Raw genomic sequence first — 11125 nt, forward strand, 5'->3', positions numbered from 1 at the left:
TTTGCTTCAATATATTATGCAAATCCTCCATTTTACTTTCAGTATGATAGTTTTTGTGTCTTATATTTATGTTTAGACATATTGGGTTGCTTCTCTGCCTCCGTGAAAATCGTTTTATACAGTATATTTTTTTGGCTGTACGCTTCTCATTTTTGGGTTTGCTTAAAATGAATTTTTAGGCTTCAAAATTTATCCCATTGCGTAGAGCTTGAAAAAATGAAGAAAATGATATAAAATACGCAAAAAACGGACACCGGACGGTGAAGATATGGAGGAGAGAAGGTTTCGGGTCTGACGAGTCCGTCGGACCCGACCCAGTTGCAGAAACCGAGTCGGTCAGACCCAGCTAGAGGTTGAAGACAACCTCCAGCCCCCCAAAACGATGCCGTTTTGGTGTCGTCCAGCAAAAAAAAAAAAGCCAGAAGGGGGGAAGGGATCTGGGCTTGGAAAATGATCCGGCCCAATTATTAAAAAAAATAAAAAAACATTTCAAAAAAAAAACAAAAAAAAAAAGGGATTGCAAACCTAGGTCTGCCTCTGGATCGGGTTGACCCAACCGGTCCAGCCCATTCACCATAAAAAAAAAAAGGGGGGGGAAGGTATTCTTTAAAAAAAAAAAAAATTTGAGCCAGCAGCGCCACGTGGCACGTTCTGCCACGTGGCACACCACCTTAGCACATGGGGACCACCACCTGAAAGGTGGTGGTGCGTAGAGGCCGCCGGAACGACGCATGTCACCGCCGGCAATCTGCAGGGCGACGTTTGTAGTACACGCGCCGAGAAGGCGAGTGGGAAAATATTTTTTTTATTTTATTTTTCTCAAATTTTTCCTTCTAGGGGCGCGTGTAGGCACATGCGAGGTCCGTTTGAGGTGCGGTTTGTCTCTAAAAATCCCTAAAATCAAGATCTTCATTTTGATATGTAATTGGATAATTTTGGAGACAATTAAGGATCTATTTGTGAGTATTTTCAGTGTATTTTCTGGTATTTTCATGCGGAAATAAATTCCAGAATATTCAAAATAATTTAAATTATTTTGTTCTAGGTGAAAATGAAGCAAGAGGCTTCTAGTAGCATTGAAAATATCAAAAATGGTTCATTGGAATAATTTTACATGGATAATGCAGTTCCAGAACATGAACCAGAAGATAAGGATCCTAAAGAGGACCCTGAAGAGGTTCCTCAAGAAGTCCTGGAGGAGTTAATAGATTTTGGACCTGAGTCAGAATCTTTATTCTCCACTGAACCCCTCCGTACCGAACCTCATTTGGTCTGTAATGATTCACTAGATCTTCCCAATAAAACCGAAGTAGAGGAAGGCGAAGAGGTGGATCAACCCTGTACCCCTGCTTTAGCTATGAGAATAGCTGAAAGAGATGCAGCTAAATTAACAAACATAAAAGGCATCAATGGCATGCTTGCTAGCTACATCTATTACATGACCGATAAGAAGAATACCGAATTCTACCTTAGAGTCATAATGGAGTGCATAAGAACAATAAGGGTTAGAGGCGGACCTAAAGGCAAACCCATAAGAAAGTCTTACTGGATTTGGGCCATAGAGCTAGTATCTTCCTTTATGAACAAAACGCGCAAACTTAGAAGCCTAAGAAAAGCAATGCTTGATTACCTTTATGTTCATATCAAGTGATGTAATATTTGTATTCGCCTTAAGTTTGTGGTTTCATGCATTGTAAACAGACTAAGTATGCTATTTCATTTAATGAAATTGCTTGAATTATTGTTGTATGATTATTTGTAAATATCATGTGTATGCCTTTTATAAGTGGGAGCTTTTAGAAGATAAGACTTCTAAAGGTTACATTTTTGAAGTGCTTATATAGTATTCTTGATAGAATATAATGATAATTACTAGTATCTGTGTGATGGGAGGTACAAACGTATTCTCCTGATCATAGATCTTGTAATTTCATTATTTACTGATCGAGGATAATATAGGCACATTACATTGTATACTTCATTGTGCTATATAACTGAAATATTCTTTGGTTTGGTTCTCTTTAAAGAGAACATAGATTAATGTGGGATAAATTTGTCACAGAACTAAGAATGGCAACCAAGAACATAATTGCTGAATTGAACAAAGGGGAAAAGCTTAATAGGGACAACTGGGACATCTGGCACTGAAAGGTCCAGTATATCCTAGAAGAACAGGATGCGATAGAGCCTCTCACCACTGCTATGGTTGAACCTGAAGCTGGCAACACGGTCCAGCACAGGAGAGACCAAAAGGCATATCTAACCTGGAAAAAGAAGAATAGCATAGCAAGAATCACGCTTTTGAGCTCCATGGCTGACAACTGGACGTGCGAATTTGAGTCGCACAAAACTGCACAAGCCATGTGGATAGCATTGAAGGATAAGTTTGGCAGAGTCTCTACGACCAAGCTTAAAAGGTTGACGATTGAGTTCAATACCTATAAGCTCAAGCCAAACAATCCTATGAAGCAACATCTGAGAGAGATGGCCAATATATTCCAGGAACTGAAGGAAGCTGGACATAACCTGTCTGATGAGCAGCAAGTGCAGGCTGTCATCAGGTCACTCCCTGCAAGTTGGGAGCACATGAAAGTCAACCTAACCCACAATGAAAACATCATCACTTTTAATGATGTAGCTAAGCATCTGGAGCTGGAAGATGAACGTCTAGAGGCTTACAAGAGCTCTGGACAGACCTATTTGACTGAGGATGCTGGTACTTCCCCAATCTAAGCCCAATTTCAAAAAGGGCAAGAAGCCCCAAAAGAAAGGGAAGAAGGGCGGTCCTCAATTTAAAAAGGGCAAGAAACAATTCAAGAAGAAGGGAAAGAAAGGAGGGAAGAAGAAGCTGGACCTGAAGAAGGTCAAATGCTTCACCTGCCAATAGATAGGCCATTTCACACGTGACTGTTCCAAACAGGCTGAAAGCGAAAAGGTATTAGTGAATTATGTGAATTCACATGTTTCATATGTTTCTAGTACTGTTTTTCTAACAGAACCTATTTCTTCATCTTGGATTATAGACTCAGGCTCCACAGACCATGTAAGCAGGGATCGAGGATCCTTCGTGGAATACCATCGGTTGCCGTATCAAAGCAAGTGGCTTTACGTTGGGAACAATACGAGAATTGAGGTTCGAGGCATTGGCACCTGCAAACTTACTTTGCATGGTGGAAAGACCTTGATACTCCATGATGTGCTTCATGCTCTCGACATCGGAGGAAATTTAATTTCTGTTATTTGCTTAGTAGACTTTGGGTTTAATGTTAATTTTCATGGCAAAGTTGCAGATATTTTCTTCAACTCAGTACTTTATGGTTCAACATTCAGATTCCAGAAATCTTTTGTTATGGATCTTGCTTTTGGTTTTAACGCTCATGATTGTTTTGCTATTTCTTCAAGTAATCTTGATATGAATATCTGGCATGTTAGACTAGGACATATTAATCAAAATATAATGATTAGACTGGCAAAAGAAGGAATGTTGGGTGCAATCCCTAACATGGAAATGTCCTTATGTGAAAATTGTCTAGCTAGTAAGGGAACTAGAAAACCTTTCGGTAAGGGAACAAGAGCTGAAAATCCATTGCAATTAATCCATTCTGATATCTGTGGTCCAATGAGTGTGAGGGCGAGACATGGAGCTTGGTATTTTATTACCTTTATTGACGATTTTTCACGATATAGTCATGTCTATCTAATCTCGCATAAGTCTGAAGCTCTTGAGTGCTTTAGACGATACATAAATGAGGTAGAGAATCAAATGGACAGTAAAATTAAAGCATTACGTACTGATCGAGGTCGTGAATATTTATCTAATCAATTTAAACAGCTCTGTGAGGAAAAAGGGATAATTAGACAACTGATTATCCCTAGCACTCCACAACAAAATGGAGTGGCTGAGAGGAGGAATAGAACTCTTCTAGACATGGTTAGGTCTATGATGGCTCAAGCAAACCTACCAATTTCATATTGGGGTGATGCTTTATTAACAGCAACCTTCATACTTAACCGTGTGCCCTCAAAATCAGTCGCTTCCTCACCCTATGAATTATGGACAAAATACAAACCGGATCTAAGTATCCTAAGGCCCTGGGGGTCAGCAGCATATGTTCATGATGATTCCCATAAGCATGGGAAATTGGGTCCTAGAGGAAAGAAGTGTATCTTTATAAGGTACTCTGAACAATCCAAAGGATACGTTTTCATAGGCGAAAATGAAGATGGAACAGTGACTAAAATAGAATCAAGAGATGCCACATTCATTAAGACTGAATTTCCTAATAAAGGAGATGTTGACCGCTGATAAACTCTGTCGTAGGAGCTTATCAAGAATTCTAGTTTGCAAAAAAGAAATATATAGTAATTGTGCAAGTCCTAGGTCGATCTCTTGAGGAGCTAAGATTCCTTGAAAATCAGTTAAAAGAGTGTTCAACAAATTAAGTTGAAGAAAATTATCCTATGCAAATTGTTTGTTCAGAAATTTCTTTGAAGAGTAGAATAAGAAAGAAAATGATCAGAAACAGAATATCAAAAGAGTAGAATTGAAAGCAACAGATTGAGAAAACTTCCTTCGGAGAATTCCCTAGCCTTCATTGTCTATTCATATTTCGTTTGCACTAATTAGAAAGATAAATCTGAATATGCCTTCTCAGATTAAGAACATGAAATGCATTCAGAGCTCCTAGATGAATACTAACAGCATCCATTAGATTTTTAATCAACTCAGTTACAATCTGATTTGAACAAATCAAAAATCATAACCGAATCTACTCCAAAAACAAAGAGCATTAGACACCTAAACACATAGCACATTCAAAATCCTGATTTAACAATCATAAAGAAGTACATAAACTCAGCTAATAAGATCAGAAATCACACGCTCTAACCAGAGACGAGTATTTCCAAATCCAGAAAAAAATAATCTGAACAAACTCCCTTTCAAGCTCCATGACTCAGGCTTCGGTTGAATCTCCAAAGGAAGAAGAGTTTCAGCTTCTCATGGCCACAGGAATGGCTTGGGTAGATCTTTCGATTTGCTTCGCCATTGCAGAACTGATGCGCACAGGGAGGTGTGGCGGAGAAAGTGAGATAATCCGAAGTTGAGAGAGAGAGAAAAGTGCAAGCGAAAGAATGTCTATCCCCCGTGTGGTCCCTCCTTCCTTTAATAATATCTATTCTCCCATCATTCGGTGCCCACCTCATCTTTTTATTTCCGTCCAGTTTTTATTCGGTTAATATCTATACTTCCCAATTTGCCCCTAAAAAAAATGCAATCTGAAACAATATTAAGGCCTTCAAAATATCATTTTTTTTCTATTAATTTCAGTTAAAATTCTTCCAAACTCCCATTTATTTTATACAAGCAAAATGTAATTAAGGAGTTTCATCAAATTCCCCCACACTAAAGCTTTGCACTCCTGGGCAAATCAAACTCAAGTAATAGTTCAGTTTTCAATGATTAATTCAATGACATTCCCAGACATGAGTTCATTAACCAAATTATCCTTTCCTTAATAATCAGCAACCAAGGTGCAACCATTCACAGCGTAATAATCAGTCTAAAGAGCAATGGTTTTACTGGTAATGGGCATCCAGGACTCACAAAGGAAAAGTGTTTCTCTCCTCTCTTTTGTATAAAGGTTATTTTCACTCCTCTCTCACAGTCCAAGTCCTACCATAAGCTTGTCAAAACTCTAATATCTCCACCACTCTGAAACATTAAATCCATGTATCAAGAGGACTTGTGATAGGTTGTAATGTTGGAAAGGCTAAGATGGAAATGGAAGCAATTTGCAAATCTGACCAAATCAAGCTCATATGCATTCTAAGGAAATATAGATCTCAATAAACCAATTTTTCTCTTCATTTTTTTTTTTACAAAGTTACTCCAACTTGGGTATTTACTAACAACACATTACTGCTAGTATTTTTATTGCTTTCTATTTCCAGAATCCTTTTTCTCTTTTTTTTTTCTTTTTCTTTTTCTTTTTTTTTCGTTTTTTTTTCAATTTTTTTTTATTTTGTTTCTTCTCTTTCTTTCTTTGTTTTTTTTTTCTTTCTGTTTTTTTTTTCCAACACGGCATGCCTAAGTATTCTTCAAATGTTCATGATCCCAAGTATAATCCACTAAATTCAAGTTGATACACCTAACTCTTATTTAGACAAAATAAGATGCCATCAACTCAATTTGGTTAGTCATGTAGAAAGAAGGAGAATGAATGGCTCAAAGTGGTTAGCAAGGGATTAAAGTGTTTTTAGTTTGTGTTTGGGTCTGAATGGGTTTAGAAAAAGAATGCCTCTGTCATTTACACTTCATCAAATGTATATATGTGGCCTCAATCAAGAGTTGGGACAAGTTCTAGAGAAACTTAGTACTAGAGAGTGTCACTCAATATTTAAGAAGCAATTATAGGCCCAAAATTCCTTCCATGAAGGTTAATTCCTCTCAGCCCATTAACAGGAGAAAATTGCACAATGGACTAACTTTCATGCTATGAATACTCACTCCTTTTGTACTAATTATACAGAATCAGACAACCAGTCAATTCTTCATATCCAAGACATGCTCACTTTGTAATAATCAATGAGAAAATGAACTCAAATGTAGCCATGTCAAAAATCAGAGTGCCCAAACCAAAATGTGCAGAAATTTAATTCAAGTAATGCCATGATGTCCATGCAATTCACAAACTTTGCTGGTAGAACAGGATTGAATTCGCTATGCAAGACACTCACTAAGCCAATATGAGTGTTTAATAACAGCAATACATGGCAACCATCATTCAAAAAGAATTCACTCAGCTCACAGAAGACAGCAGCTATGAACATATGAAATCTGACAGCACTAATCAACTTCTCCCCCACACTTGGCTATTGTATTGTCCTCAATACAATCAATAAAGCCAAAGCCAAACAAAATCAAGAAAGGAGTTCACACAGATGTAATGATAACTATGTTACCTTCTACTAGTATTGCCTCTCTCCCCCACTTATCTTTGGGGAAAAAAAAAAAACTAAAACACAGAGCACAACAATTATAGAAATAAAGAAAAGTTAATGAGGGAAAGAAGCAACCTGATCAAGGAGGCTCCAAATTCTCATGGTACAACTTCAGCAAATGTCCATTAACTTTCATGCTCCTGCCACTCTCTTCATCCAACAATTCAATCATGCCAAAATTGTGAACTTTAGTAACCTTATAAGGACCATCCCATCTTGTTTTTAATTTCCCTTGCTTAAATTTAAATCTGGCCCTAAACAAGAGAACTTTATCTCCCACATTGAAATGTTTCCTTAGGATACCCCTATCATGAATAGCCTTAGTTTTCTCTTTATATAATCTTGAGTTTTCATAGGCTTCTAATCGAATTTCCTCTAATTCCTGCAGCTGGAGTTGTCTTTCTGTTGCAGCAGATTCAAAGTCCATGTTACAAGCTTTTACTGCCCAAAATGCCCTATGTTCAATCTCAACCGGGAGATGACAAGATTTTCCATAGATAAGCCTATATGGAGACATTCCTATAGGGGTTTTGTATGCTGTCCTATAGGCCCATAAAGCATCATTTAACTTGCTACTCCAATCTTTTCTAGAGGGTTTAACTATCTTTTCCAAAATTTGCTTCACTTCCCTATTAGAAATTTCAGTTTGTCCATTAGATTGGGGATGATAAGGTGTAGACATTTTATGAACAACTCCATATTTTGCAAGTAATCCATCCACAACCTTATTACAGAAATGTGTCCCTCTATCACTTACTATGGCTCTAGGGACTCCAAACCTTGTAAATATATGAGATTTGAGGAATTTAGAAACTGTGGCTGCATCATCTTTCTTAGTTGGAATAGCTTCTACCCACCTTGAGAGGTAATCAACAGCCAATAAGATGTAGATAAAACCCATAGAAGAAGGGAATGGGCCCATGAAGTCAATTCCCCAAACCTCAAATATTTCACAAAATAACATAGGGTGAAGGGGCATTTCATGTCTTTTACTTAAACCACCAAATCTTTGGCATATATCACAAGTTTTACAATACTCATAGCAATCCTTAAAAACAGTAGGCCAATAAAAACCAGCTTCTAAAACCTTTCTGGCTGTTTTCTTACCACTGAAGTGACCACCACAAGATAGTGAGTGACATGCTGATATGATACCTTCAAACTCCTCATCTGGAACGCACCTCCTGATAATCTGATCATTACATAATCTCCACAATAAAGGAGGATCCCACACATAATATTTAGCTTCGCTTTTAATTTTCTGTACCTGAAAACGAGACAAAGAAGATGGGATCAGTCCAGTAGCTAGGTAATTAACCATGGTTGCATACCATGGTTCCTTAACTGCTAAAGCAAGCAAAACAGCATCTGGAAAATCATCACAGGTTATGTCAGGAGCATAAACTCCTTGAGTTCCAGGTGGTAAACGACTTAAATGGTCAGCAACAGTATTTTCTGCTCCACTTCTATCTCTAATGTCAACATCAAACTCTTGCAATAGAAGCATCCACCTTAACAACCTTGGTTTTGATTGTGGTTTCTTAAACAAAAATTTAATAGCAGAATGATCAGTATATATAACCACCTTAGAATTAATAAGATAAGCTCTAAACTTGTCCAAAGCAAACACAATAGCAAAAAGCTCTTTTTCGGTTGTTGTATAATTCATTTGAGCATTATCTAAAGTTTTTGAAGCATATGAAATTACTTTGGACAGTTTATCAATCTTTTGACTTAACATGGCACCTACTGCAGCATGAGAGGCATCACAAGACAACTCAAATGGAAAGTCCCAATTTGGTGCAGTGAGTATGGGTGGTGAAACAAGCATATTCTTCAGATTATCAAATGCAAATTTACATTCCTCATCAAAATTGAAATCAGCATCTTTTTGCAAAAGTTTGGATAGTGGAGAGGCAATTTTACTAAAGTCTTTCACAAATCTTCTATAAAAACCACAGTGACCAAGAAAAGACCTAAGCTCTTTCAAGGTTTTAGGATATGGTAAAGATGATATAACTTCTATTTTTGCTTTATCTACTTCTATACCATTCCTAGAAACAAGATGCCCTAACACTATGCCTTGTTCAACCATAAAATGGCACTTTTCAAAATTTAAGATGAGGTTCTTCTCTATGCATCTAGCTAAAATCTTATCCAGATTTTCTAAACAAGAATTAAAGTCATCACCATACACAGTGAAGTCATCCATGAAAACTTCCATGGATGACCCCAAAAACTCATGAAATATGGCCATCATAGCCCTTTGAAATGTTCCCGGAGCATTGCATAGCCCAAAGGGCATCTTCGATAGGCAAAGGTCCCATAAGGACAAGTAAAAGTTGTCTTGTCTTGATCTTCAGGTGCTATAGGAATCTGGAAATAACCTGAAAATCCATCAAGAAAACAATAGTTAGTTTTTCCAGCTAGCTTTTCAAGCATTTGGTCAATAAAAGGTAAAGGAAAGTGATCTTTTCTTGTTGCATCATTTAATTTTCTGTAGTCAATACATACCCTCCATGAATTTTGCACCCTAGTGGGTATTAATTCATTTTTCTCATTTTTTATTACAGTTATGCCACTTTTTTTGGGTACTACATGCACTGGACTAACCCATTCACTATCTGAAATAGGGTATATTATTCCTGCACTAAGTAGCTTAGTCACTTCTTTTTTGACCACTTCAAGAATTAAGGGGTTTAATCTTCTTTGTGGCTGTCTTATAGGCTTAGCACCTTCTGTTAATAAGATTCTATGGGTACAAATGGAAGCATTTAAACCTGGAATATCAGCTAAAGACCAGCCTATAGCTCTCATATTTTTTTTCAGAACTGTGACTAATTGTTGCTCTTCAAATTCAGATAGTGAATTAGCTACTATAACAGGCAATTTATTGTTTTCAGCCAGAAACACATATTTCAGATTAGAAGGTAAAGGTTTAAGATCCAAATCTGGTGGTTTGATGACTGATGGAATAAGTTCTTGCGGTTCCAAAGCTCCTACCCAAGTCTTCATCTGTTCTGGAAACTTTTTCACCCTGTTCAGATCAGAAACAGCAAGTGAGTGATCTAGAGAAGAATCAAACTCAAATGAATGTAACCAATTTAAAACATTCATGTCCTGTTTAGTTTTCTTATTGATGCCTCTGCTACCGATTTGCTTCTTAGAATAAACTTCATTAGAGGCAAACTCCAATTGCTCTTTAAACTGTTCTGGACCTAAAACAAATTCAGAAAGTAAATCATAAAAGTGTTTAATAGTTTGAAATGAACTTTCAGAATTTAAATCAAGCATTAAATCAGATTGGGTTTTCTCTAAACCAATGCTAGAGGTAGCTGCAATGTAGACTTGTCATTAACATCATCTCTTGTTGAAACAATTGCTTGCTTATCCTTATCCAAATCATCCATGACAGCATCTTTTGAAACTTCATCACAAGAGGCTTTAAAGTCTTTCAACTCATTCTTTGCAATAGATTCAGCCTCTGCAAACTCAGCTAAAATTTGTCTTCCACAATCATCACTTGAAAGTAAAGAGTTAGTGGCACTAATAAAAGAAGTAGTATCAAAAGAAAAAGACTGCAAGATGGAAAGTGAGCTATCAACCGAGAGTTGGCTAATACTACACACGTCATCATTGCTGTCCAAAAAATAATCAGAGAAGAAGAAGGAATCAATCTCAGTTGTAGTCAATTCAGGTTCTACTATTTCCAAATTATCTTCATCACACAATGTCAATGCATGTTCAGCAGCAGATTCATCAATGAAAACATCAATAACCCTTAGATCAAGAAGAGAATAATCCTCAAAAGGGTGTCTCATAGCTTCATAGACATTAAATTTGATTACATGATCACCTACTTCCATTGTAATATACCCATCCTTCATGCTAATGACTGTATTTGCTGTTCGAAGAAATGGCCTTCCCAAGATTAAAGGTCCTTCAAAGACTGACTCACGTGACATGTCAAGGACATAAAAATCTACTGGAAAAACCAAATCTTTTACCTTTACTAATATGTCTTCTAACAGTCCAAAAGGTTTTCTAGTGGTTCTGTCTGCTAACTGAACAATCATGCTAGTATTTTTTATAGAATCAATGCCTAAAGATGTGTAGATAGACA

At 37.0% G+C, this 11125-nt stretch overlaps 1 protein-coding gene across 1 annotated transcript; it reads right to left on the reverse strand.

Annotated features, from left to right (window-relative positions):
- Positions 1 to 9258: 9258 nt before the first annotated feature.
- Positions 9259 to 10119, reverse strand: LOC114747967 (uncharacterized). Its single transcript, XM_028936324.1, has 2 exons — positions 9783 to 10119; positions 9259 to 9389 (listed from the first exon to the last, which is right to left on the reverse strand). Exons 1-2 carry the CDS (start codon positions 10117 to 10119, stop codon positions 9259 to 9261), a joined length of 468 nt encoding a protein of 155 aa, XP_028792157.1.
- Between the last annotated feature and the right edge of the window lie 1006 nt (positions 10120 to 11125).

This window comes from Neltuma alba, unplaced genomic scaffold, assembly GCF_004799145.2.
Source record: "Neltuma alba isolate B1F8T4 unplaced genomic scaffold, ASM479914v2 tig00005531_pilon, whole genome shotgun sequence".
Taxonomy (NCBI): Eukaryota; Viridiplantae; Streptophyta; class Magnoliopsida; order Fabales; family Fabaceae; genus Neltuma; species Neltuma alba.

Bases quoted from the DNA above. Each gene is read 5' to 3' on its own strand.
- LOC114747967 (XM_028936324.1), bottom strand. From the start codon at position 10,119: ATGAATGTTTTAAATTGGTTACATTCATTTGAGTTTGATTCTTCTCTA. The intron at 9,390-9,782 runs GTTTAAATGCTT...ATGGATTTTCAG, and splicing joins GTCTTTAGCTGATATTCCAG to GTTATTTCCAGATTCCTATA.